The 26,808-nt window shown below is 45.4% G+C and overlaps 1 protein-coding gene across 7 annotated transcripts in view; it reads right to left on the bottom strand.

Annotated features, from left to right (window-relative positions):
* Positions 1-26,808, bottom strand: part of LOC117359220 (probable palmitoyltransferase ZDHHC1) — a 570,963-nt gene that overhangs the window by 415,029 nt on the left and 129,126 nt on the right. For all 7 annotated transcript variants that reach the window (XM_033941591.1, XM_033941593.1, XM_033941589.1 and 4 more), the window contains exon 3: positions 13,106-13,281. In XM_033941591.1, coding sequence (XP_033797482.1) covers positions 13,106-13,281 — 176 coding nt within the window. The remainder of the gene's footprint in view (positions 1-13,105; positions 13,282-26,808) is intronic.

Here is a 26,808-nt window from a genome sequence, read left to right on the forward strand (position 1 = left end):
AAGGCCCCTACAGATGAGAACATAACATAAGAATAGCCTAACTGGGTCAGTCCAATGGTCCATCATGCCCAGTAGCCCATTCTCATGGTAGCCAATCCAGGTCACTAATACCTGGTCAAAACCCAAAGAATAGCAAACATTCCATGCTACGGATCCAGGGCAAGCAGACGCTTCCCCCATGTCTTAATAACAGACTATGGACTTTTCCTCCAGGAATTTGTCCAAACCTTTTTAAAACCAGCAACGCTATCTGCTTTTACCATAACTTAAATCTTTCCTTCCAAACAGAGACCTTGCTAGATGTCAAATACAGAAAGAACAAGGTAACTTCACAAGGACTTAGCTGTGCAGGAAATGTGAATCTCCTCATACACCCACCATATAGTGCAAAAATGTGCAAAGGTCTGTTTTTTTCTTTCGATCACTACATAGCCTAATGCCACACAAATATATTCTGAAGGTCAATGCTAAGGTTAACAAAGTTTCCTTCCTTGGACCACAAGAAGATACTGACAAACCACTAGAAGAGATCCCAAAACAACTACGCAGGCACAACACCACTCAGTGTGTGAACTAGTTCAGTGGAGTGGACTACGGTAACTGGGGGGTGGAAATGGACCCGGAGTTTTCTCAGCAGAATTTCCCAGAACATCTCTTCCTCTCAACACATTGACACGCTGGTGGGTTTATTTTATAGCTTTTTCACTCCCTTCATTCTGCCTGTCCCCCCTTGAAGTCCTGTCCCCCCTTGAAGTCCTGCCTGTCCCCCCTTGAAGTCCTGTCCCCCCTTGAAGTCCTGCCTGTCCCCCCTTGAAGGTCTGCCTGTCCCCCCTTGAAGTCCTGTCCCCCCTTGAAGGTCTGCCTGTCCCCCCTTGAAGTCCTGTCCCCCCTTGAAGTCCTGTCCCCATCCTGAAAGCCTGATGCCCCCCCCCCCGACGCCTGATTCATCATCTGGAAGGACCGCTCGCACCCCCACCGCACGCACTCCCACCCCGATGGACCGCTCGCACCCCCACAGCCTCCCCCCCCTCCCCCATAGAGAAGCTGTCTACCTTGTTTCCGGATGCCAGTGAGCCCAGCTGTTTCCTCTGCCGGCGGTCCTGCCCCTTCTCTGAGCCCTGTGCTACGCTGCTTCCTCTTCCGGCGGTCCCGCCCTTTCTCTGATGTCAGAGAAAGGGCGGGACCGCCGGAAGAGGAAGCAGCGCAGCAGGGCTCAGAGAAGGGGCAGGACCGCTGGCAGAGGAAACAGCTGGGCTCACTGGCATCCGGAAACAAGGTAGACAGCTTCTCCATGGGGGAGGGGGGGAGACTGTGGGGGTGTGAGCGGTTCTTCGGGTGGGAGTGCGAGCGGTGGGGGTACGAGCGGTCCTTCCGGATGATGAATCGGGCGTCGGGCGAGGTGGGAACTATGTAAAAAAAAATTTTATATACCGCGCTCACGCGTATACCGCGCAAGGTTATGCACGGTTTGTAAAAACACGTATAACGCGCGCGTTATATGCGTGAAAATACGGTAGCTTAACATAGACCGGTGAGAGGTGTACACCAGTTTACTCCCCGTCAGGAATGTTCACCATTGTGGGACGGAGGAGGGTGCTTTTCTGAGGTCTATGATATAAAATATGAGTTTCATAAGTTACATACTCTGAGAGATAGTAACTTAAAATGAAAGAATATTTTGAATTAGTTGGAACATTTATATAAAACGAAGTTACTGAGTTCCAAGCTATAAGTAAATTGCCTTTAGTGGTCGTTATCCTTTTAAACATGGCATATTTTGTTACTTTCTTGTTTTTTTATACTGTTAGTATACAATTCTGAAATCATTAAGAAAAAAAGATATAACAGCAGAATTAACTGCCATTCACTACCTATAAGGAGTAGTCTAATCAAATCAGAATTTCTATTATTGTATGGTTCATTGTCTAGCACAGCGGATTAGAGTGAAGGTTAGCATGGCACATTTTTTCAATATGCACATTGATGTTCCCAGATCAACTCTCACTCAAACCTCGGCGGTTTCTGCCTTTTGTTCTTTGCTTTTTTTTTTCTTTTATTGCAGGGCCGGAGAGGGCAGGAGAGGCCGAGAGGGAGGAAGCCAGAGCAGGCAGGAGGACCAGCGAGAGATAGTTCCGCCCCCTTACCGCGTCATAGGTCGCATCGGCGCCCGGGCTCCCCTTTAAGAAGGGAGCCAACGGCGCCCAGCCGTTCGGCGCGCGGCGAAGGCGAGCGCTCGCCTTAGCGAGAGCGCCTTTGCGAAGGAGCCTTGTGAGGGAGCCAGAAACGTCAAGTAATTCACTTTCTTTTCTCCTTTCTCTCTCTCTTACCCAGAGCAGGAGCACACCAGCACTTCACGAGAGCGATGGAGGACCCAGGATCCCAGAGGTACTTTCCGGTATACTGCACAGAGTGTAATATGTACGACTACCTCCCCTTGGGAAGGCGGGAGTACATATGCAGTCGGTGTCAGGAACTGGAAAGCCTGAGGATGGAGGTCGGCAGATTGAGGGTCCAGGAACTGGAGGGACTGCGCACCACAGAGGAGACGAGCTGGTCAACAAAGGACACAGACGGAGCAGGCCCCATTGTGAACCAGGTGAGGGACCTCGAGAGATTCATCGAGGAGGCCTATAGGAAGGTGGAGGGACAGGACCAGCAGCTGCACAGACGGATGTCGGCAGACGAGACCCAGGATCCACAAGGCGACACCGGGGAAGGACCTAGCGGAGGAACCACGCGACAGGAGGAGACCGTGACTCACAGAGACCCCGAGGGAGAGACACCGCACTACACCGAGGACACGGACCTGAGACAGAGGAGGTTGCTGAGGAAAGGGAAGTCTGCTATTGTGGTGGGAGACTCGATCTTGAGAGAGGTAGATAGTCACGTAGCTGGAGGAAGGGAGGACCGGCTAGTGACTTGTCTCCCAGGGGCCAAGACACGAGACGTCACTGATAGGATCGAGAGGATCCTGGACGGAGCAGAGACAGAGGAGACTGCGGTGATAATCCACGTCGGAACGAATGATGTGAGCCGAAGGAACTTCAGCATGGCCACACTGACTGACCAGTTCAGGGTCCTGGGACGAAAGCTGAAGCGGAATACCCGGAGGATAGCATTCTCAGAGATCCTGCCTGTACCGAGAGCAGATGCAATGAGGCAGGCAGACCTCCAGGCTGTGAATGCATGGTTGAGGAGATGGTGCCAGGAGGAGGGCTTCCACTTTGTGAGGAACTGGACGTCCTTCTGGGGAAAGAGTAAGCTCTACCGGCGGGACGGCCTGCACCTGAGCACAGCGGGAACTAGACTACTGGCAGCCAATGTGAGGAAGGAGATCGAGAGGGCTTTAAACTGAGGAGAGGGGGAAAGCCGACAGCTGATCTGATGTTGACGCTTCGGACAACAGTATCCAGAACAGATGCTGAACGGGCTGACTACAAGGAGGAAGTAGAGAGACCGGTGGATCTTATGATCAGACAGCGAGGGAAACATCAGGTAAGGGGAACTTGCTGGGAGGACACTAAGGGGCATGGAGACACAAGGGGACTGGGTGGCACGAGGGCAAAAGCTGAGGGCAATATAGAGGTGCCACAAGGCGAGGGGGATCAAATGGAGGCTCAAGGGATGATAGCCCAGGAGGGGGACGGTAGGGCTAGAAAACCCAGAGGAAAAGCGGGGAAGTGGGGTGGCGGGAATGTGGGGAAACCGAAAGCTACGAGGGTAAAGGCTGAGGGCAAAGCAGAAGCACAGGGAACAGAACTGCCCAAAATTCAAGGGGAGGCGGCCCAGGTGAATACAGAAGTGGAGGAAAAACAACGGGACCTACGGTGCTTATACGCAAATGCAAGAAGCCTCATGGCCAAGATCGGTGAACTAGAGGTCGTGGCCAAGGGGGAGGACCTGGATATAATTGGAATTACAGAAACATGGTGGACAGAGGAGAATCAATGGGATGTGGCGCTGCCGGGGTACAAGCTCTACAGGAGGGACAGGACCCACAAGAAGGGGGGAGGCAGAGCAATATATATAAAGGACTCTATCTACTCGGTCGGGATGGATATGGCAACGAAGGCAGAGGGGCTGGAATCACTATAGGTCAAATTGCCGGGAAACAAGGGTGCAGGCATAAAACTGGGGCTGTACTATCGCCCACCTGGTACGCCGGAAGGAGTCGGATACGACTTGGAAGCTGAACTGAGACAAGAATGCAGGACTGGAAGTGTAACAGTGATGGGGGACTTCAACTACCCGGGGATTGACTGGAGTACGGGTCACTCCAACTGCGCTAGGGAAACAGGATTTGTAGAAGCTGTGAGGGACTGCTTCATGGAGCAACTAGTCAGGGAACCGACGCGAGGGAGTGCTACTCTTGACCTCATCCTAAACGGATTAGGAGGGCCTGCAAGAGGGGTAGAAGTGGGAGAACCACTAGGCAACAGTGACCACAATGCGATCAGATTCACATTAGAAAGGGGGACACCCACAGTAAGGAGGACCGCAACAACTGCGCTCAACTTCAGGAAAGGGAACTATGCTGCTATGAGAGAAATGGTGGGGAGGAAGCTCAGAAACATCCTTAGGATGGAGACTGTAGGAAGCGCCTGGACCCTATTCAGGGACACCCTGCAGGAAGCACAAAGAATGTACGTCCCCAGCTTCAGAAAAGGCGGCAAGAACAAGCGATCAAAGGACCCGGTTTGGATCTCAACAGAGGCAAAGAGGGCAATAAATGACAAAAAAGTATCCTTCCGGAGATGGAAAAAGGACCCAACGGAGGAAAATCACCAGGCGCACAGAAAATGCCAAAAGGAATGCCACCGGGAGGTTAGAAAAGCAAAAGGGAATTACGAAGAGGGGCTGGCCAGGGAGGCGAAGAACTTCAAGGCATTCTTCAGTTACGTAAAGGGGAAGCGACCAGCAAGAGAGAAGGTGGGGCGTTGGACGATGGGGATAGGAAGGAAGTGATTAAGGAGGATAAAGAGGTAGCTGAGAGGTTGAACACGTTCTTCTCGTCGGTTTTCACGAGAGAAGACACATCTAACATACCGGATTCAGAGGAGCTCATAAGTGGGGAACAGGCTGAAAAATTGGAACACATAGAGGTAAGTAAGGAGGATGTCCTCAAACAGATAGACAGGTTAAAATGCGGCAAATCGCCAGGCCCAGACGGGATCCACCCAAGGGTTCTGAAGGAACTAAAACAAGAAATAGCGGGCACAATCCAGCATGTTTGCAACCTATCCTTGAAAACTGGTGAGGTACCAGAGGACTGGAAACTGGCGAATGTCACACCTATCTTCAAGAAGGGATCGAGGGGTGACCCCGGAAACTACAGGCCGGTGAGCCTGACTTCAATTATAGGGAAGATGGTGGAAGCTATGATCAAGGATGGTATTTGCGAGCACATCGAGAGAAATGGCCTACTGAGAACAATCCAGCACGGATTCTGTAAGGGAAGGTCATGCTTAACGAACCTTTTGTACTTCTTTGAGGGAATAAGCAGCCGGGTGGACAATGGGGAACCCATAGACATCATTTACCTCGATTTTCAAAAGGCTTTCGACAAGGTGCCACATGAAAGGCTGCTTAGGAAGCTGTGGAACCACGGGGTGGGAGGGGATGTGCACAGATGGATCGAGCACTGGTTGTCGGGTAGACTGCAGAGGGTCGGAGTAAAGGGACAATACTCTGACTGGCGGGGAGTCACGAGCGGTGTGCCACAGGGATCGGTGCTGGGGCCGTTACTCTTCAACATATTTATCAATGACCTGGAAAAGGAGGCAAAGTGCGAGGTTATAAAATTTGCAGACGATACCAAACTATGCGGCAGAGTTAGATCCAGGGAGGAGTGTGAGGACCTGCAAAGGGACCTGGACAAGCTGGAAGACTGGGCAAACAAATGGCAAATGCGCTTTAACGTGGAAAAATGCAAGGTCATGCATATATGGAAAAAGAACCCGTTGTTCAACTACAAATTGGGGGGGAGATTGCTGGGAGACAGCAGTCTAGAGAGAGACTTGGGTGTGCTGGTGGATGCATCAATGAAGCCATCTGCGCAGTGCGCAGCAGCCTCGAAAAAAGCCAACAGGATGCTGGGCATCATAAAGAGGGGCATAACAACCAGGACGCGGGAAGTCATCATGCCATTGTATCGAGCAATGGTGCGTCCACATCTGGAATACTGCGTTCAATATTGGTCGCCGTACCTCAAGAAGGACATGGCGGTACTTGAGAGAGTCCAAAGAAGAGCAACGAAACTGGTAAGAGGGCTGGAACACTGCCCATACGCCGAGAGGTTGGATAGGCTGGGGCTCTTCTCTCTGGAAAAAAGGAGGCTCAGGGGAGATATGATAGAGACCTTCAGGATCATGAGGGGCATAGAGAGGGTGGATAGGGACAGATTCTTCAGGCTGAAAGGGAAAACAGGTACGAGGGGGCATTCGGAGAAACTGAAGGGAGATAGGTTCAAAACAAATGCAAGGAAGTTTTTTTTCACCCAAAGGGTCGTGGACACCTGGAATGCGCTACCGGAGGAAGTGATCAGGCAGAGTACGGTACAGGGATTCAAACAGGGATTGGACGGATTCCTGAGGGATAAAGGGATCGTGGGATACTGAGAGAGGTGCTGGGATGTAACACAGGTATAGAAAGCTAACCAGGAAATAAGTATAGAAACCCAACCAGGTCGTGCATGTGCAAGACCGGAGGGTTAGGACTTCGATGGGAAGATAGGACTCAATGGGAAACCAAGGTGGCAAGGGGGCCCCTTCTAGTGATTCAGACAGGTCGTGACATGTTTGGGCCGCCGCGGGAGCGGACTGCTGGGCAGGATGGACCTATGGTCTGACCCGGCGGAGGCACTGCTTATGTTCTTATGTTCTTATGTTCTCGGGTGAATTCCATCAGGTCCAGGGCATTTGTCACTTTTGAGTTTGTCGAACTGGTAGTATATCTGGTCAGAGTCCACTTCTACTGTGGTGAGGCTGTCCTCTATTACTCCTTTGAACACTTTCACTGCTTCTGGTATTGTTGCGGTGTCCTCCTTCGTAAAGACAGATGCAAAGAAGGAATTTAGTCTGTCTGCAATTTGTTTGTCTTCCTTGACGTACCCTTTTCTTCCCTGGTCATCCAGCAGTCTCACCGCCTCTTTTGCAGGTTTTTTTCCTTTTACGTATCTAAAGAAGGGCTTGAAATTTTTGGCCTCTTGTGCCATTTTCTCCTCATCATAGTCCTTTTTGGCATCCCTCACCGCCTCATGACATTTCTTCTGATCATCTTTGTGTTTGTTCCAAGCTTTGGTTGTTTTTGTGCTTTTCCATTTTTTAAAGGAGTCCTTTTCTTTTATGGCTTCCTTCACCTCTCTAGTAAGCCATGCTGGCTCTCCTTTGCCTTTAGTTTTCCTTTCTTTGGAAATCCGCGGAATGTAGAGATTTTGTGCTTCCGTGATAGTATTTTTCAGTAGGGACCATGCCTGATCTACCGTTTTAACTCTGTCCATCTTTTTCTTCAGCCGTTGTTTCACCATGGCTCTCATGCTATCGTATCTTCCCTTTTTAAAGTTTAAGGTCCTGGTTAAGATTTTAGTACGTTTCCCTTTCCCGATGTCAAGTTTAAAGTTGATCATGTTGTGATCGCTCGTCCACAGCGGGACTGTGACTTCTACTTCTTTTGTCGGTCCCGTAATGCCATTTAAGACCAAGTCCAAGGTGGCGTTTCTTCTCGTCAACTCTCCCACCATTTGTTCCAGGAAGCAGTCCCCTAGCGCTTCCAGGAACTTGGCCTTCTTGCTGCAGTTTGAGGTTCCCAGGTTCCAGTCTATCCCCGGGAAATTGTCATGATTATTACATTACCTGTCTTGTTTAATTTCCTCTATGATTTCTGAGTCTGTCTCCTCCGTCTGTCCTGGGGGGGTCGATAGTAAAGGCCAATTTTTGTGTCTACACCATTGTGTCTAGGAATCTTGATCCAGAGGGACTCCAGCTTCTCTAACAGTTTCTTCTCCATCCTGAATATTTAGGGCACTACCTCCACCTTTCTGCCCTACTCTCTTCTGTATAGTTTGTATCCCTGTAGTACTGTGTTCCATTTGTTTTCGTCATTCCACCATGTTTCTGTTATGCCAATAATTTCCAGTTCATCGTGTCTTGCTATTGTCTCTAATTCTCCCATTTTGTTTCTCAGACTTCTAGCATCCGTATACATACATTTGAGTTCCCTTCTTGGACTTTCTAAGCTTTGCAGTCTCTACTGTTTCTTTCACGGTATCCTTTTCTGCTCCTGCATTTTCTTCCTTATTTGCTTTGTGGTCATCACCTCCCGTGTCTGAGTAGTTGTCCGTAGTTCTTCCTTCCAAAGAAAAGGGAATCTATCAAATAATCCTTTTGGGCAATGTACATTTAGTGGAAGAACTTCCGATTTACTCCAATTTATTTTATAGCCAATCAAATCCAGTAAATGCGGGTAGAAGTTTCAAGATTTTTCAAATGAAGCAAAATATCATCTGCATACGCAGAGACTTTGTATTCCCGACCTGCATAAGGAATACCCTGTGTCTCCTCTACCTGCTGAATAGCCAATAGCAAAGGTTCCAGTACAATGTCAAAAAGCAAAGGAGATAACAGACACCCTTGTCTAACTCCCCTCTCCAGACAAAAACGTTCTGAAAAAGTATTAATATATAATCTGGCAGAAGGTTTGAATCATTTGTATAAATCCAGAACCAATACCAAACCAATCCATTGCTTGATACATGAAGGTCTACTCCATACAAAGGCCTTCTCTGCATCCAAAGATGCAGAGAAGGCCGGTTCTTTCATGGCTTTTGTTAAATTTAACATATGGAAAGCCAATCTGGTGTTGTTTGAAGAATATCTTTGAGCAACGAACCCCATTTGATGCATACCGATAATATAAGAGAGAGCCTTAGCCAAGCGTAAAGCCAATAACTTAGCCAGAAGTTTTCCATCTACATTAATCAAAGAAATAGGCCCGTAATTTGAAACCAACGCAGGATCTTTATTTGGTTTCGGCAAAACAATGGTTAAAGATTCTGCCATAGTACCTGTAATACAACCTTTATCTTAGTCAGTCAAATCTGATCAATTTCTTTGACTGGGTGACCAGAGAATTGGATAGAGGGAGTGTGCTAGATGTTGTGTATTTAGATTTTAGCAAAGCCTTTGACAGTGTTCCACACAGATGTATAATAAATAAACTGAGTACCCTCAGGATGGGTCCCAAAGTGACGGGCTGGGTCAAGAAATGGTTGAGTGGAAGACAACAGAGGGTATAATCAATGGAGATTGCTCTGAGGAAAGGGATGTTACCAGTGGTGTGCCTCAAGGTTCTGTTCTTGGGCCTGTTCTTTTTAACATTTTTATAAACGATATTGCTGAAGGATTGTCGGGTAAGATTTGCCTCTTTGTGGATGATACCAAAAACTGCAATAGAGTAGACATGCCGGATGGTGTGAATAACATGAAGAAAGACCTGGCAAAGCTTAAAGAATGGTCTGAAATTTGGCAGTTAAAATTTAATGCTAAGACATACAAGGTCATGCATTTGGGCTGCAAAAACCTGAGGGAACAGTAGAGGAAGGAGTGGGCATTCCTCTTGCCAAGGCACAGGGATGTTTAGGGTGGTCTAGTAGGCTCCAGGCAGAGGCAACCAAGGCAGGTTGGAGTGGGCATCCCTCCTGCCGATCTTGTACAGGGTGTGGGCAGATGGGCAATGGCAGGCCAGGGGGGTGTCTGTGGGAAGGGGGACTTTTCCTTCTGCTGCTCTCCCCGCCAATCAGCTGAGCCGCCAGGACTCAGGGATACCTGCGGCTCAGTTGATTGAGGCAGGGAGAGCAGCCTTGACAGGAGGGAGGAGCTGTGCCTAGCAATTACTCTTCTGAGAAAGCTCCAGGCACAGTTCCTCCCTCCTTTATTGGCGATTCGTTGCACAAATAGAGTGCATATAATTTGCATGCTATTATGCTGAGAATTGTCAGTAAAAGAAAAAAAAAAAAATCGACCCACTGGATTTTACCAGCAAGTTTTGAGAATCCAGCCCTCAGATTTAACAGGGGGGAGAAATCATCAATTAGACAACATTGTTACAATAAAACAACATCAAATTTACTTCAATCCAGTAAATAAACATACAACTATAGGTTACATAATCCCAATTACTGAGACTTAAATAATGAGAGAGACTAAGGATACATTTTCTTCAATTAATTTCCCAGAATACTCAAGATGCTAACCACATAAGAAAGCTTAGTCCCTTTAACAGGCAGAATTTTTTTTAAAAATACACATTTATAATTAGAGATATCAAGCATACACAGTCACACACAAATACAATATTCTAAATCCTGACATACAGTCCTGTATAGCTACAGTAGAAACAAGGGATAGCATTAGACAAAAAAATTGTAACTCAAAATAGTTTCACATCTTAGCAATTCAACAGAACCAACACTGATTAATAAACTTAAATACAGTTTGCATTTTTTTCCCAAAGCGCAGTAAGCAAAACTTTAACAGATAAGATCTATAGCATTTTCTTTCTTACCCATTCATACTGTTTTGCTATGAAAAGAGTGATCAAGACAGGAAACATTTGTAAAACACTTTGAAGGGAAAGGGGAAGCAGAATATCAGACTGTCAGTTTTGCATATATAACTGCAAGCAAGAAGAGAGACAATATAAGAGTACTCAAAGGGGAATTTTTTAAATTCTGGATCTTCTGCCTACACAAATATCCATTAGACGGGAATTCTCCAGGATTCTGTTAAAAGTGCACTGATCTGCCACATCCCTTTATATTTTGTCTCCTGTTGCACTTTGTCAACCTGGGTTGTGACCTCTTCTAAAGCTGGATTCAGAATCAGAATCTCTCCTCCTCATATACTCAAGGAGTATCATAGCTTTTAGTATATCCTACAGCTTCTCTTAATATATCCCTCAGTTCCTTATCATCTTGTTACTTTGAACGACTGTGGTCCTACATAAATATATATCTGTTGGCAACTCTCACAAAGGGATTCAAACAAGTCAACAGCTGATTGCTCTGAAAAACTTCATGGATAGACTTCCCACCTCCTCCCCTCCCCATTAGCCCTTTCTTCCATCTCTGAGGGAGATCAAAGAATAACCAGACAAATTCAGTTTAAAACAATAAGGCCATATGGAGCTCTTAGGGATCTGCTAACTGGCAGAATCTGAACCAAGAGTCTGCCTGAGCCATGGACTGCAGACCATTTTATTAACTTCATGACATCATTTCATTTATTATTATTCATAATTAAGTTAGTGCATCTTCCAATTACAATTCAATTACTTCATTAAGAGTCAATGATAAATTGCATATGACTCCATTTTGCCACTGGTCATGTGATTTCTTGTCATTAGTAATTTTCCCTAACATTAGCAACTTTATAATGACTTATAAATCATGCACTATTGGTTTTGCTCCTATTAGCATTTACATTTAGACTAGCTGAGATCATTATTTATTTCAATACATTGGACATCTTGTACAACCTGTTAGCTTAGGGCACAATGACCTGTTCTAGCACCCATTTATTACCCAATCTTACAAAAGAAGCAGAGACAAAATATCTATTTAAAAACTTTAAGTAACAGCGTACCAGTAATGCTAGCCAAGCAATATTTTTTTCTAGTGTAACTAAAGCATTTCTATATCATTCAGCTTCATCTTTCATTATCTATATATCTCAGGCAAGGGATGTCTCACACATATTGCGGTATGCCCCCCCTATATCCTGCTTAATACTATTATTGCTATCACAGTAAATGAATCTTGCCTTGTGAAATGAAATAAATCACATAATTCAAAACTGACAAAAATGGACTGAGTTTTGGAAAAGTGCTATTCAATGTGTGTTCAAAGTATCCTGCTTCAACATTGATATATTCATAAAATCTTTGAAGCCACTGAGCTGTTAGCTCAGTAAATTCTAGAGTTTTATTAAGAGCTCATTTTGTGAACTCAATGCACTGGAGCTCCATCCTGTTAAAATAAAGTACTCAAAAATGCCTTGAATTTCAGGAAAGCAACAAGGAAATCCAACGGTGTCTGCAATTCAAGAACAGCAAGCAAAAAACAAAAGAGAAAACTGCAGACAGTATGTACAAGATGCAGGCTGTGTTTATTAAACCAAATATAAAATGCGGTAACTATTGTCACCCTTTTTTTTTTTTTTACAAACCCTGGGATCCAACACGATCCATGTTTTGGAGAACACGCCTTCTTCAGGGGTCCATTAGTTGTAAGGGTTAAAATAAACCGCAATATAAATTGGTATTAAGCAAAGCAAAGTGGTGTACAGTTGGATCGCATGGATTGCTTTAACACAACCACTTTGCTTATTACCAATTTATATTGTGGTTTGTTTTAACCCTTACAACTAATGGACCCCTGAAGAAGGCATGTTCTCCGAAACACGGACCGTGTCGGGTCCCAGGGTTTGTATTAAAAAAAAGGGTGACAATAGTTACCGCATTTTATATTCAGTTTAATAAACACAGCCTGCATCTTGTACATACTGTCTGCAGTTTTCTCTTTTGTTTTTTGCTTGAATTTCAGGAAAACATTTCTGCTGAAGTAGAACATTTTTGGGTTATCTGAAAACACATTGGGTATCCCAATTTTGGGGGAGAGGTGGGGTCCTAGGGGTGTTAGAATAGTTTAGGCTTCAGGATTGGCAGTGCAAGGATTAAGAGGAAAGATGAGACAGAGCAAAGGTGGGGAAGGGAATAGAGGGTGGAAATGGCCAGAACCATGTCACATCTGAAAATCAAAGAGGTAAATCACATGATGTAGCTATTAGGGGAAAGCTGGCATGATAGGGAGGGGCTTCTGCCCTCATTGTGTAATGGTACATTAAGAGCTTGATTTATTTCACTTTTTTTACTCATGGAAACAAAATACAAAAAATGTCTCATTAAATCAGACCCTAAAGATGCTATGCCAGATTGGAGGATTTAGAAGAGGCAGTTGATAGATATCTTAGTGCCTGCCATCTAGATTGAGAAAAAATTGACAAAGCCTTCACTAAACAAAGCCAGTTTACATTTCCAGCATAGTACTTACACATCCGCATCACACAGGTAGCAATGAAGATTTTCAATGACATGGGCATGCTTAGTACGGTCAAAAACTGGCACAGGACCAGAACAAGACTTGGCTCTCACATTTCTGTCAGCAGGGTCAATACTAACAGCAATCAGATGAACAATGAGGTGACACAGAAACATGGCGCCAGTACACTGTAATTGTGGCATTAAGGTTTTATAACATCATGACAGTGAAGAAAATGCTTCTTGTTTTCTATCAAAAGCTACCATGCTACAAAGTGAAATATTGTATCAACATTGTTGGTAGGGATAACAGAGCTTCTCCTAGTTTATTACATTACATTACATTACATTAGGGATTTCTATTCCGCCATTACCTTGCGGTTCAAGGTTTCTTCTATTACCCTGAGAAATTCAGATATGATTTATTAAAACAGTTCTTCCCTTATGCACAATACTGTGGTCATCTAATTCAATAAAATTAGTAGTTTTCCACCCTTTTGTCCCAGTTTTTATTCTTCTGAATTAATTTCCTGCAACATATAAATCAATGGCAAGATTTTGGTGTCTCTGTTAACAAAAAGGTGTTCATTTTCCTCAACAGCAAGCAGTTTGCAATGGTGTGATATAAGATGTGATGCACAAAAACTTCTGTGTTGTAGATTTCCAGACTCTGTTACTCACATACAGAAGCTGTACAAACTAAATATACTGATTCATATTCGAGAGCACTGGAAGAAAGATCAGACTGGAAGAAAGATCAGATAAATGGTTCTCAATCTAACTTTTGTACCTAAGAATAGGTATTAATCTTGGCTGTGGTATGAGGTAATAAAAGAATAAAAGTTGCTTACCATTTTGAGCCAAGATGCAGTAGGAGGGGGGGGGGGGATGTTTATGTTTATTTTATTAATTCGATGAATCGCCTATCCATAATTTACTAAGCGATTTACAATAATCCCCGGTAATTGCAATATGTGGCTCTGTAGGCAGGAGCAGTGAACTTCCCTCATGCCATTTGCTCTTCCAAAGGGGAGGGGTCCAGGGGGAGGGACAGAAAATTTGGGAGAGGTACGGGATATCAGGGGGATGTGGGGAATGTCAGCGGAAGGGATGTAGTGCTCTGTGATTCAGCTGATCCTGGCAGGGGACATCCCCATCAGCTGAGCCACCAGGAATCCCCTCAAACGGCTCAGCTGATGGCTCAACTGCCGTGATCAAACAAGGTGGGTGGGTACATCTACAAAACTTGCTTTATATGTTTTTTGCGTGGACGTTTTTATTTTTGAAAATGGGCAAAAAAAGCCAAAACTTATACCTAGCTCATTTAAAAAAAAAAAAGATAAGACGTTTGGCAGCTTTGAAAATGGACATTTTTCCTGCTGGGTTTATGGACGTTTTGCACAAAAAGCCCAACTTCAGACTTTAGGAACATTTTTGATTATGCCACTCTAGATGTTCAATCCCAACACGCAAAGCCTGAAACCTGAACTTTCAGAGAGGCCACTGCCAGACTTCTGATTAAATACTCCTGAAGGAAAACCAGGACTACCCAACTGGGAGCATGCTCAGGCTCCACCTAATTCCTAGCACCCCCGTAAGAAAAGCCTACCAAACTTTGGCAAAGAAGCCAAAGTAGAGGGTACTTTGAGTGGAAAATAGTCAAGATAGCTACCTCCAAATAACCGTTCATCATCAAGGCTGAGCGCTCAAGAGCCATATCGTAAGTCCAAAATGCTGTGGGTTCTCCAAGGACTGAGAAGATATTAATGAAAAGGGAACCGGAGCTTCTTGTCTCGCTAAAGACATATGAGAACCACATATCACAGGCTGCAAGGCCAATCCGGAGCCACTAGAGACACCAGGCCAGAATGCGACCAGACCTATCAGAGGCCAAGGAGGGAATATTATACAGGAAATCGTGAGCCAGCCAGGACCAAACCAATGCATCCGACCCTAGCTTCCATGCTGTTCATAGAACAAAAATGTGCCTGGGCCTTCGAGATTTCTGCTGAAGCTAACAAGACCCTCTGGGGCAAACCCTGGCTCTTGTAAGAGCAGATGGAACGGCTCCTGTGAGAGGAACCACAAAATGTCAGCCAAGGAAGACTGCCATAACATTGGCAACTCCGGCCTCATGGGCCACCAAAGAAAGGCAGAATAAAGTTTCCAAGTTTCTTTAAAATTTGATAAACCGATCTAATCAAAATTCTAGGTGGTGTACAATATAAAATACATGTATAATATTTAAAATTAAAGAAATAAAAGTGACTTAGAGGACTTAATATATGACATGACGTACAGAAGATATGGAACATGGGAAAGAACTACAATCTTTGAAGGTAAAGAACAAAAAAGGGGAAAAAAACCAAGAGAGGGAGGGAGAAAAAGACATATCTTCCTGTTGTCCTAAAAAGGACACTTAAGTTCCAAATGAATCATTAAATTACATTACATTAGAGATTTCTATTCTGCTATTACCTTGCGGTTCAAATAAAAAAGTCTTTAATTTTGACTTGAAATGATTTAAGATTGATTCTTCTCTTAAGTAACCTGGGGTGGGAGAAGGGGCAGTAACTGAAAATATACTAAGATGCATAGTGTTTATATGTCTCAGTGATGTAATGACAAGGAGGTTTTGTGAGGCAGAGCGAAGAGATCTGTGTGGAGAGTATGGTATAAGATTATTGATAAACTAGTATTTAAGCCCGTTACATTAATGGGTGCTAGAATATGTCTCTCTTTCTTTATTTCTGTCTCTTCCTCACGCTTTCTTTCTGTCTGTCTCTCTCCCTGGCACCCTTTGTCTGTCTTTCTGTGTCTCTCCCTGCCCGTGTCTTTCTTCTTTTCTTTCTGTCTCCCTCCCTCCTGCTGTCTGTCTCTCTTTCTATCTGTCTCTCTCCTTGTCCCCTATGCAGCAGCATTTCTCTCCCCCCTCCATTTCCCTGTGCAGTATTTCCCCACCCCACTTCCCTGTGCAGCATTTCGATCCCCCACTTCCCTGTGCAGCAGCTGCATTACCTCACCCTCCATTTTTCTGTGCAACAGCATTTCCCTCCCCCCACTTCCCTGTACAGCAGCATTCCCTCCCCTTCTATTTCCCTCCCCCCACCCCACTTCCCTGTACAGCAGCAACAGCATTTCCCTCCCCCCACACTTCCCTGTACAGTAGCCGCAACATCATTCCCTCCGCCCATACCACTTCACTGTGCATCAGCAGGGTTTTCCCCTACCTCCCTTTCCCTTCCCGCAGTCTGGTTGGCTCCCTTAGTCCCTTGCCGCCCCCCTTACCTTCCCGCGGTCCGCAGTCCTGACAAACCTGCCGACTCCAGCAGTGTCCGTAGCACTCTACACACATTGCTTCAAGGCCTTCTACTGCCTTGATGTACTCTGGCATGTCCCTGATGACATCATCAAAGATGCGGCAGAGCAAATCAGGGCAGTAGAAAGCCCCGAAGCAGTGTGTGTAGAGTGCTGCGGATGCTGCTGGAGTCGGCAGTTTTGACGGGATCGCGGGAAGGGAAGGGGGGCCGGCAAGGGACTAAGTGAGCCAGTCAGACGGCGGGAAGGGATATGAGGGTCAGTCCGCAATGGGAGGATCAACGGGGGTTCAGGTGTGTTGAGGAGAGGTGCAACGCTTTCGGAACGTCTCCCTTAGTTGTTTGGCAAAATTGATTATTTAGTTCAAAAGTCGTCATCGCGGTTCCTCTCTCGATCCTCGCCTGCATCGGAAGCCTTTTCCGATGCAGGTGCGGCTCGAGAGAGGAGCCGCGGCGGCGGCTTTGAACTTAAAAATAAACTTTGTCCGTCAAGTGTGAGGCATCCGGAGCTGGCAAGCCCGCACATTACTTTGGGATCTGTGAGAGAGATCCGTTGTAAGCGCGCATGCGCACTCCTGCCAACCACAGACCTACAGATCAGGGATGAGGGAACACAGCAGTATGAGTGCGCATGCGCGCTTAGCATTTTATTATTATAGATTCAGGTAAGTTACTTGTTTTTGTCTTAAATGTTAATAAAAGGATCTTGTATGTGATTCTATGTTTGATTGGTAACCAGTGGACTTTTTTCAATGAAGGAGAAAAGTGATCAAACTTTTTTGCCTGAAATATTATTTTAACTGCGATATTCTGCACGATTTGCTTCCTCTCGGTGGAATGCAGTCGATCTTTATTGTCTGAGAGACACTAGAGCTCCCTCGCAATGTACATACGCTACCACCGTGGCATCTAAGAAAACTGGCTCCGCCAATCTTTCTGAAGGGGCTGGAGAGTGAATAGCGTCAGCCAAATTACCAAAGCTCCAGACAAAATATCAACCAACATTGTGGACCAGGAGTCCACTACCACTGAATGAAGCAGGCCGCACAATGAGCCTGCAATCCAACAGGCTGGCATCCACTTGAAAATCTGAAGAATCTGGTTATCCACTCAGAAATCTGAAGAAGCCAGCCCTGGCTGAGAGCCACCATGAATCCAATTGGCCTCTAAAGGTGGAAAAACTCAGTGGAGATCATCACGAGGACTCTCGTCAAGGGCGCATGAGTGCTCTGGCCCAGGGGATCACCTCCAAGGAGACTGCCCGAGCCCTACAACCTGCAGATAAACCTGGTCATCCACTCAGAAATCTGAAGAAGCCAGCCCTGGCTGAGAGCCTGAGCCCAACCTGTAGATAAATTTGGTTATCCACTCGGAAATCTGAAGAAGCCAGCCCTGGCTGAGAGCCATTCTGAATCCACCAGCTCAAAGTTCTGCTATCTGGCTCCATTCAGGGAAGCGGCCTCTACAGGTAGAAAAACTCAGTGGAGATCATCATGAGAAGGACTCCTGTCAAGGGCGCATGGGCGCTCTGGCACATGGGATTCCCTCCAAGGAGGCTGCCCGAGCCCCACAACCTGCAGATAAACCCAGGTTGAGAGCCAGACAATACGAGAATTCTAATCTGTTGATGAAGGTTCTGTCTACTCACCCTAAGAAACACAAAACCCCATTTGGAGATAAAGAGACGCTCAAGAAAATCCAGAGGCTGGGAAGACACCCTGCGTCTCTTCCTGAACTTGTCCACACCTGCAGCAGAGACACTACTGTCTCCACCACGCTTTCATACACCTAATGAGATGGAGCCCGAAGCACTCGCTGTCCCACGAAAGGTGGGCATAGACCCTCTTGTTGGCGGAAAGCCGCCTCAACTACAATCATTTTGACAAAAGAGTGGGAGATGTTACAAGGCCAAGGGGCAGAGCTGAGAGCTGGAAATGCTGATGCAGAACATGGAAACGCAGAAACCTGCCATGTTCTGGCCAGAATGAAATATGGAGGGAACCTCTGAGAGATCCAAGACACTAGAAACTCCCATGGAGACAGTAGCTAGCACAGTATACTCTGTTGACCATTCAGTAAAGGGGAATTCACAAGAAGTGGATGACTGACTGTAGAAGCAGAATATGTCTCCAAATCACCGAGCCCTTCTGGCACGAGGAAGTGGGAGGAGCATCCGTGGTCTGGAACAAGTTCAAGCATCCTAAAGACTAAGAGGTGCTTCAGAATATCACAGACCCTGGACTCTGTTGCCGTTGACTTGCCGTAGTTCAGAAACCAAGCCAGAGGCAGGCAAAGTAGGATTAACAAGTGTCCGATGAAAGTTGAGTCCACTCCCGATAAAAAAGCCTGCGAGTGAGGCAACCATGCCCACCCTAGGCGACACTGGTGCATTTTTTTGTGTATGTGTGTGTGTGTGTGTGCGCGCGCATTTTTTGTGTGTGCATGTTTGTCATAGCCAGTGCACAGGAACCTGAGGATGCCTGGAATAGGAACTATGGGAACAAAGGTGTAGACCTGGGAATGTCTCTAGGAAGAAAAATCAGCATATCCCTGATGACACCTGCGGGAGGAACAAAGAGAACTATGATTCCCTCCCGACGGCCAGCAAGACTGGTTCACAGGGAGCAACATAGGGCGGCATTCACCACACTTGAGACGAAGTCATCCTGACCTATAGCAACAGGCTCTTGAAAAGATAGCCGCTGAAGGAGATCCTCGAGGCAGCATCCTCATCCAAAGGTATATCCAAAGAGTTTGGCGTTCAGATTCAGCACCAGCAGAACATGTACTAAGACTCGAATGAGATCATAAAGGTCGCCTGGCACTGCAGCCTCACCAACCCGCACCAGCGGACACAAGGCATGCACCACCACAGAGGATGCAGTATGCAGACCTGAATGACAAGCACACACCATAAATGAAGTGACCATCTGAGGATGCTAGAAAAGAATATTTTATATCATAACAGCCTCCTGCAATACTGAGAGTCCTAAACTTTACTTTATAACATTCTTAGTTAGTCTTGTCAACCATCCCTTTTTTAATAATTCCTAGCATCCTGTTTGCTTTTTTGGCTGCCGCCACACATTAGACAGGAGGTTTCATTGTATTGGCTACGATGACACCCAGATACTTTTCTTGAGCGCTAACCCCCAAGCACAATCTCTGAGTTCCTGGAGACAAGGACGGCAACCCTCAAGGGAATGAATGCTGACCTTCATGCCTAACCCTTGGTAAGCCTTACTTGTGGCTAAGAGTCAGGGAACTGGTAGAAACCCGGGGACTACCTGTATATATCCAAGCTACAATAGCAATCTCCGCAGTCAAACACAAATGGTATTTTTTTCATCCAGTCTTCCACCATATGCAAAACACTGCTGTAAAGTGGAATAATCCAAAGCTAGCCTTTAAAGCAGGGGTGCCCAAAAGGTCGATCGTGATCAACCAGTAGATTGCAAAGGCAACTCGAGTCGATCGCAGTTGCCTTTGCATTCTGTTCTCCCTGCTTCCCCGATGCCAAGCCAGGCACATACAAGCGCCAAGCCCACAATCTTTCCCCCATCAATTCTGATGCCAGAGAGGAAGTTCCAGGCCAGCCAATTGCTGCCTGGCTGGCCCGGAACTTCCTCTCTATCGTCAGAATTAACATTGGAATAGAAGGCTTGTGGGCCCAGCGCTTGCACAGGAGGGGTAGCACTATACACTAAAGAGGACATCAAAGTTACCAAAATCGCAGATGTCAAGTACACCGGGGAAACCCTCTGGGTGAATTTGGCTAGGGGGAAGGACAAATGCCTGTATCTTGGTGTAGTATACAGACCTCCAAGACAACAGGAGGACATGGATATAGAATTAGTCGAAGACATTGAGAATAACACTTTGCGTGGAGACACAGTATTGTTAGGAGACTTCAATATGCCTGATGTGGATTGGAACAATTTTTCCGCTACGACCAGCGGCAGCAGGAAGCTATTAACCTCTATAAAGGGAGCGAGACTCAGACAAATGGTATTAGAGCCCACTAGGGATCGGGCGATACTAGACCTAATATTCACCAACAGAGGAAGTGTCACAGAGGTCTCGGTAGGCGATACGTTGGCCTCCAGTGACCACAACATGATATGGTTCAACCTCAGGAAAGGTTTCACTAAGTCAAGCACATCAACCAAGGTCCTCAACTTTAAGGGCACAAACTTCAAAAGCATGGGAGATTTCATCCATCGGGCACTGCAAAACTATGCCGAAACAGATAATGTAGAGGTAATGTGGTCAACTCTGAAATCAACCTTACACGAAGCAACCAACCGCTATGTCAAATCAGTAAGTAAACGGCGAAGAAACAATAGACCACAGTGGTTCTCTGCGGAGATCTCAGACCTCATAAAAAAGAAGAAAAGAGCGTTCATCCTCTACAAACAATCAGGGAAGCGAGAATCCAAGGAAGACTATCTGGCAAAGTCAAAAGCGGTCAAAACGGCAGTCAGGGAGGCCAAACTCCGAATGGAGGAGAAACTTGCGAAGAACATCAAGAAGGGCGATAAATCCTTCTTCCGGTATATTAGTGACAGAAAAAGAAACACAGATAGGATAGTACGCCTTAGGAAACCCGACAGGAACTATGTAGAATCGGACTCCGACAAAGCCAAACTTTTAAATGAATACTTCGGCCCTCAGCTGCCAACGAGGGAAAACTCGGAAGACCCGTTTTGAAATTTTGAGTTTACCCCCAGCAGTGTCTACGAGGAGCTATCAAGACTCAAGTTGAACAAAGCTATGGGACTGGACAAACTACACCCCAGGGTGCTCAGGGAGTTGAGTGACGTCCTGGCGGAACCGTTATCCGTGCTCTTCAATCTTTCCCCAAGTACAGGAAGAGTCCCGTTGGATTGGAAAATGGCTAACGTCATTCCATTCCACAAAAAGGGATGCAGGACGGAGTCTGAGAATTATAGACCGGTGAGTCTCACATCGATAGTGAGTAAACTTATGAAAACACTAATCAAATGCCAATTGGATACGATCCTGAACGAGGAGAATCTACGAGATCTCCATCAACATGGTTTTACGAAGGGAAGGTCCTGCCAATCAAATCTGATCAGCTTCTTTGAATGGGTAACAAGAAAGCTGGATATAGGGGAGTCCCTGGACGTCGTGTACTTGGACTTTAGCAAAGCGTTTGATAACGTCCCACACCGCAGGTTATTGAGCAAGATGGGTTCGATGGGACTGGGTGAAACATTAACCGCATGGTTAGGGACTGGCTTAGAGGTAGACTTCAGAGGGTAGTGGTAAATGGTACCCTCTCCGATACGTCAGAGGTGATCAGTGGAGTGCCGCAGGGCTCGGTCTTGGGCCCGATCCTATTTAACATCTTCGTAAGAGACTTGGCTGAGGGGCTTCGAGGTAAAATTACATTATTCGCCGATGACGCCAAACTATGCAACATAGTAGGCAACCACACAACAGATGAAAGCACAGTGCCTGACAAAAGCTCAATACCCGACAGTATGACGCAGGACCTACTCCTGCTGGAGCATTGGTCAAAGACTTGGCAACTAAGTTTCAATGCCAAAAAATGCAAGGTCATGTACCTTGGCGGCAAAAATCCATGCAGGACTTACACCCTAAATGGTGAGATTCTAGCAAGGACTGTAGCAGAACGTGACCAAGTGGAGAAAGCTTCATCCAGGGCTAGACAAATCATGGGCTGTATCCGTATAAGTTTCGTCAGCTGTAAGCCCGAGGTCATAATGCCGTTGTACAGATCCATGGTGAGATCCCCATCTGGAATACTGTGTACAATTCTGGAGGCCGCATTATCAAAAAGATGTGCAGAGAGTTGGTTCAGTGAATGGCCACCAAGATGGTCTCAGGTCTCAAGGATCTCCCGTTTGAGGAACGACTGGATAAGTTGCAGCTGTACTCACTCAAGGAACGCAGAGAGAGGGGTGACATGATCGAGACGTTCAAATATGTCACAGATCGTATCGAGGTGAAAGAGGATCTCTTTTTCCTTAAAGGACCCACGGCAACAAGAGGGCATCTGTTGAAAATCAGGGGTGGGAAATTTCATGGCGACACCAGAAAATATTTCTTCACCGAAAGGGTGGTTGATTGCTGGAATAATCTTCCACAACAGGTAATTGAGGCCAGCAGCGTGCCAGATTTTAAGAAAAGATGGGATTGGCATTTCTTCATGGAGTTAGTTAGGGGGTGGGCCATTAGTGTGGGCAGACTAGATGGGCCGTGGCCCTTTTCTGCCGTCATGTTCTATGTTTCTTGCAGCATTGGGGAAGCAGGCTTAAATCAGCGGTGGTGGCTTGGGGGGCAGGGAGAAAGACAGACATACAGGGGGCAGGGAGAAAGAAAGAGAGGGGTCAGAGAGAAGACAGACAGACATGGGGCAGGAAGACAGACAGAACTTGAGGCAGAGAGAAAGAAAGACAGAACGGGAGGCAGATAGAAAGACTGGCAAAGGGGGCAGGGAGAAAGAAAGACAGGAGGGCAGGGAAAGAAAGAGACAGAAAGGGGGCAGGGAGAAAGACAGAGAGGGGGCAGGGAGAAAGAAAGAGAGAGAGCAGGGAGAGAAAGACAGAAAGAGGGCAGGGAGATAATGGGGGCAGGGAGAGAGAGAAAGAAAAACAGACAGATGGGGCAGGGAGAAAAAGACAGACACACGGGGCAAGAGAAAGACAGATGGGCAGGGAGAAAGACAGACAGGGGGCAGGGAGAAAGAAAGGCAGACAGGGGGCAAGAGAAAGACAGGCAGATGGGCAGGAAGATAGATAGACAGAAAGAAAGGAGGCATGGAGAAAGACAGATGGGCATGGAGAAAAAGACAGACAGAAAGACAGTCAGGGGGCAGGGAGAAAGACAGACAGGAAGCAGGGATAAAGACACAGACAGGGGGCAGGGAGAAAGACAGACAGGAGGCAGGGAGAGACAAAGAGGGTAGGGAGAGAAAGAGACAGACAGAAAGAAAGGGGGCAGGAAGAGAAAGACAGACAGACAGAAATAAAGGGGGCAGGGAGAGAGAAAGGGAGCAGGTAGAGAGAAATGGGGCAGGGAGAGACAGACAGAAAGGGGGCATGGAGAAAGACAGACATAAAGAAAGGGGGTAGGGAGAGACAGACAGAAAGGGGTCAGGGATAAAGACAGAAATAAATGGGTTAGGGCGAGAAAGAATGACAGAAAGGAGGCAGGGAGAGTGAAATAATGACAGACAGAAAGGAGGCAGGGAGAGAAAGACATACTGAAAGAAAGAGGGGCAGGGAGAAAGGGGGCAGGGAGAGAGACATAAAGAAAGAAAGGGGGCAGGGAGAGAGAGAAAGACAGACAGAAAGGGAGCAGAGAAAGACAGACAGAAAGGGAGCAGAGAGAAAGACAGACAGAAAGAAAGGGGGCAGGGAGAAACAGACAGAAAGAAGGGGGACAGGGAGAGAAAGGCAGAAATAAAGAGAGGGCATGGAGAAAGAAAAGGTTGGACTCATGGAGGGACAGAGATGTTGTTTTGGGAATGGAATGAGGTCTGGTGGAGAGGAAGCATGCAGGAGGCAGAAAGAAATATTGCATTTAGTCAGAAGAAGGAAGTGCAACCAGAGACTCATGAAATCATCAGACAGCAAAGGTAGGAAAAATAATTTTATTTTAAATTTAGTGATCAAAATGTGTCCGTTTTATTTTAAATGTACCCCTTCTTTTACAAAGCCGTGCTAGTGGCTGCTATGCGGCAACAGCCCCGATGCCCTTTAAATCTCTATGGGCTTCGGGGCTGTTACTGCTCTACTTTGTAGAAGAGGGGGTTAGTGATCAAAATGTGTCTGAATTTATATCTGCTGTCTATATTTTACACTATGGCCCCCTTTTACTAAACCGCAATACCAGTTTTTACCACAGGGAGCCTATGAGCATTGGGAGCAGCGCAGAGCATTCAGCATAGCTCCCTGTGCTAAAAACCGCTATCGCAGTTTAATAAAAGGAGAGGGGGTATATTTGTCTATTTTGTATAGTTGTTACTGAGGTGACATTGCATATTTTAAAGTCATCTGCCTTGACCTCTTTGAAAAAATCCCAGAATATAAATGATAATTAACATTTTCTCTGCGTACAGTGTGCTTTGTGTTTTTTATTGTTAGATCATTTTGACTTGATCATTTTAAAAGTAGCTCACAAGCCAAAAAAGTGTGGGCACCCCTGCTTTAAAGTAATGGAATTCCTTTTTCTTTTTAACTGTTGATTTTCTTAATTTATAAAGCTCTCTGATCATATTTGCAGAAGCTAATTTGCTTGGAGGTAAAATATGGTCTATCATTATTTAAATTATTATTCATATTCTGGCTTGGATACTACTTGAGTTATTCTAAAGTTTCAAATTTTATTGTTTGATATACCACATTTCATAAGCAATATCTGAGTATATACATAGATCCTAGGGATCCAAAAGCAGAGTCTGTTTACTTTGTGTAAGAGTGAATTGTACTAGCAGAAGTAATATTGAACCCTTTCTTCAAGGGAAGTTCATTCAAGGACCCTTGGTCTAGTATGGAATGGCATTCTCCGATTTTCTTGGAGTAGAATATTCACCTTCTTTCCTGCCATAGAATAGGCAGAGGAGAGCTCCTTGTATTCCTGATGTGAAGGGGAATAAGATGCTCCCTTCAGAAAACAATTTAATGGGAATCCCAAACATAATTTAATGCATTTTCTTTACAAATCTGAAGAATCAAACGGTATGTGATGTTACAGTGAAGTAATGGTTTATGTATAACATTAGCCTTCCCAGACAGGCAAATTCTGTAGCATAAAGAATGGAATTCTGCTTATGCATTTAGCAACCCAGTCAAAAAACAATTATTTGGAGGTACCTGGACACTGAATTGTTTTTCCTAAATATGGTTAAAAGAAAAATGAAGAAAAAGCTCTACCCCTCGGAATCCCAAGAAGCTATGTGATTTAGACCTATAGCACCTTCAGCTGTCACTGATGCATTTCAGGATATAATTTCCTAATCCACTCTGTCAGATTATCACTCTCTGTCTACAAACTCAAGGATGCCAAAATGATGACAGCACTGTCCTTTTCAACCTTTTGTATAACGATGCTGTGGTCATCTTTTAAGGAGATCAGTGCTTAAAGAATGGGTTTTTAAATCACTATTCATAGAGAAAGTTAATACATGGCACAGATTTCTTGACAATATATTGTATTGTGGACTGGTAATTATAAAGAGCTCAATCTGTTTGCTGGCTGAATACATGTAATTCTTCAATCCAATTCACATATACATGTTCTTTTGATTCAGTTTCCTTCTTAGATGTCAAAACAGATGAGTTATATTATAGTTTTAAGACATCAGTAAACATAAAAGCAGACTGATAAAAATGTGTTTCTCCATTATGACAGCTGTCATCCTAAACAAATACAGGACAGTTTACCCTATTCTCAATTTTTGAGGTATAGAAAAATTTGCAGTGATCAAGATGTATATAAACATCAGACTAAATCATTAATTTGTAATTTGAAAAAAGAGGTTACGACAAAAAAAATTATTAAGAATGCATGCAAATGAGTAAAATACAATTTGAAAAAGGAGATTATGTACTTACCCTGGTAAGCTCTTTTCCAGTAGATAGGTGAGACATTCTAGACCAGGGGTTGACAACTCCAGTCCTCGAGGGCCGGAATCCAGTCGGGTTTCCAGGATTTCCCCAATGAATATGCATGAGATCTATTTTCATGCACTATTTTCAATGTATATTCATTGGGGAAATTCTGAAAACCCGACTGGATTCCAGCCCTCAAGGACTGGAGTTGCCCACCCCTGTTCGAGACCATAGAACTGAAAGGTATGACAGGATATAAATAAAAGCTATTATTATGGACCTCTGGTCTGCCTCAGTGGAGGCAACTTCTTATGTTCTTATTTCTTTACCCGCATGTGCTGCAGAAGAGAACCATAGGTTTTTCACTCCGCCTCTGGCTCCCCCCATCAGTCCACTCCTTCACTGGCTCCTCCCATCAGTCAATACCCAAGCATAGAGAGGCACACAAATCCGTGAAGTAGAGGCACCTGCAATGACAGGCTAAAACATTGTTCTGCTCATAACAAATAAACAATACCAGTAACCATCAATATAGGCTTAAAAGGAGCACAGGAACTACTCCCATAACCAAATGAACTTATGTACAAATTGTTTCTTTTTTTTTTTGTAGCCCAAAAGAGCTGAATGATCTCCAAGAAACAGATTGGAGAAGCATAAGTAGAAATAATTCTTAAAGCAGGTACAGCAAGTACAGGGCGGGGAGCCTAGAATGTCTCACCTATCTACTGGAAAAGAGCTTACCTGGGTAAGTACATAATCTCCTTTTCCAATGTAATAGCCAAAAAATTCTAGACCAG

The sequence above is a fragment of the Geotrypetes seraphini genome, chromosome 4 (genome assembly GCF_902459505.1).
Source record: "Geotrypetes seraphini chromosome 4, aGeoSer1.1, whole genome shotgun sequence".
NCBI classification, from domain to species: Eukaryota; Metazoa; Chordata; class Amphibia; order Gymnophiona; family Dermophiidae; genus Geotrypetes; species Geotrypetes seraphini.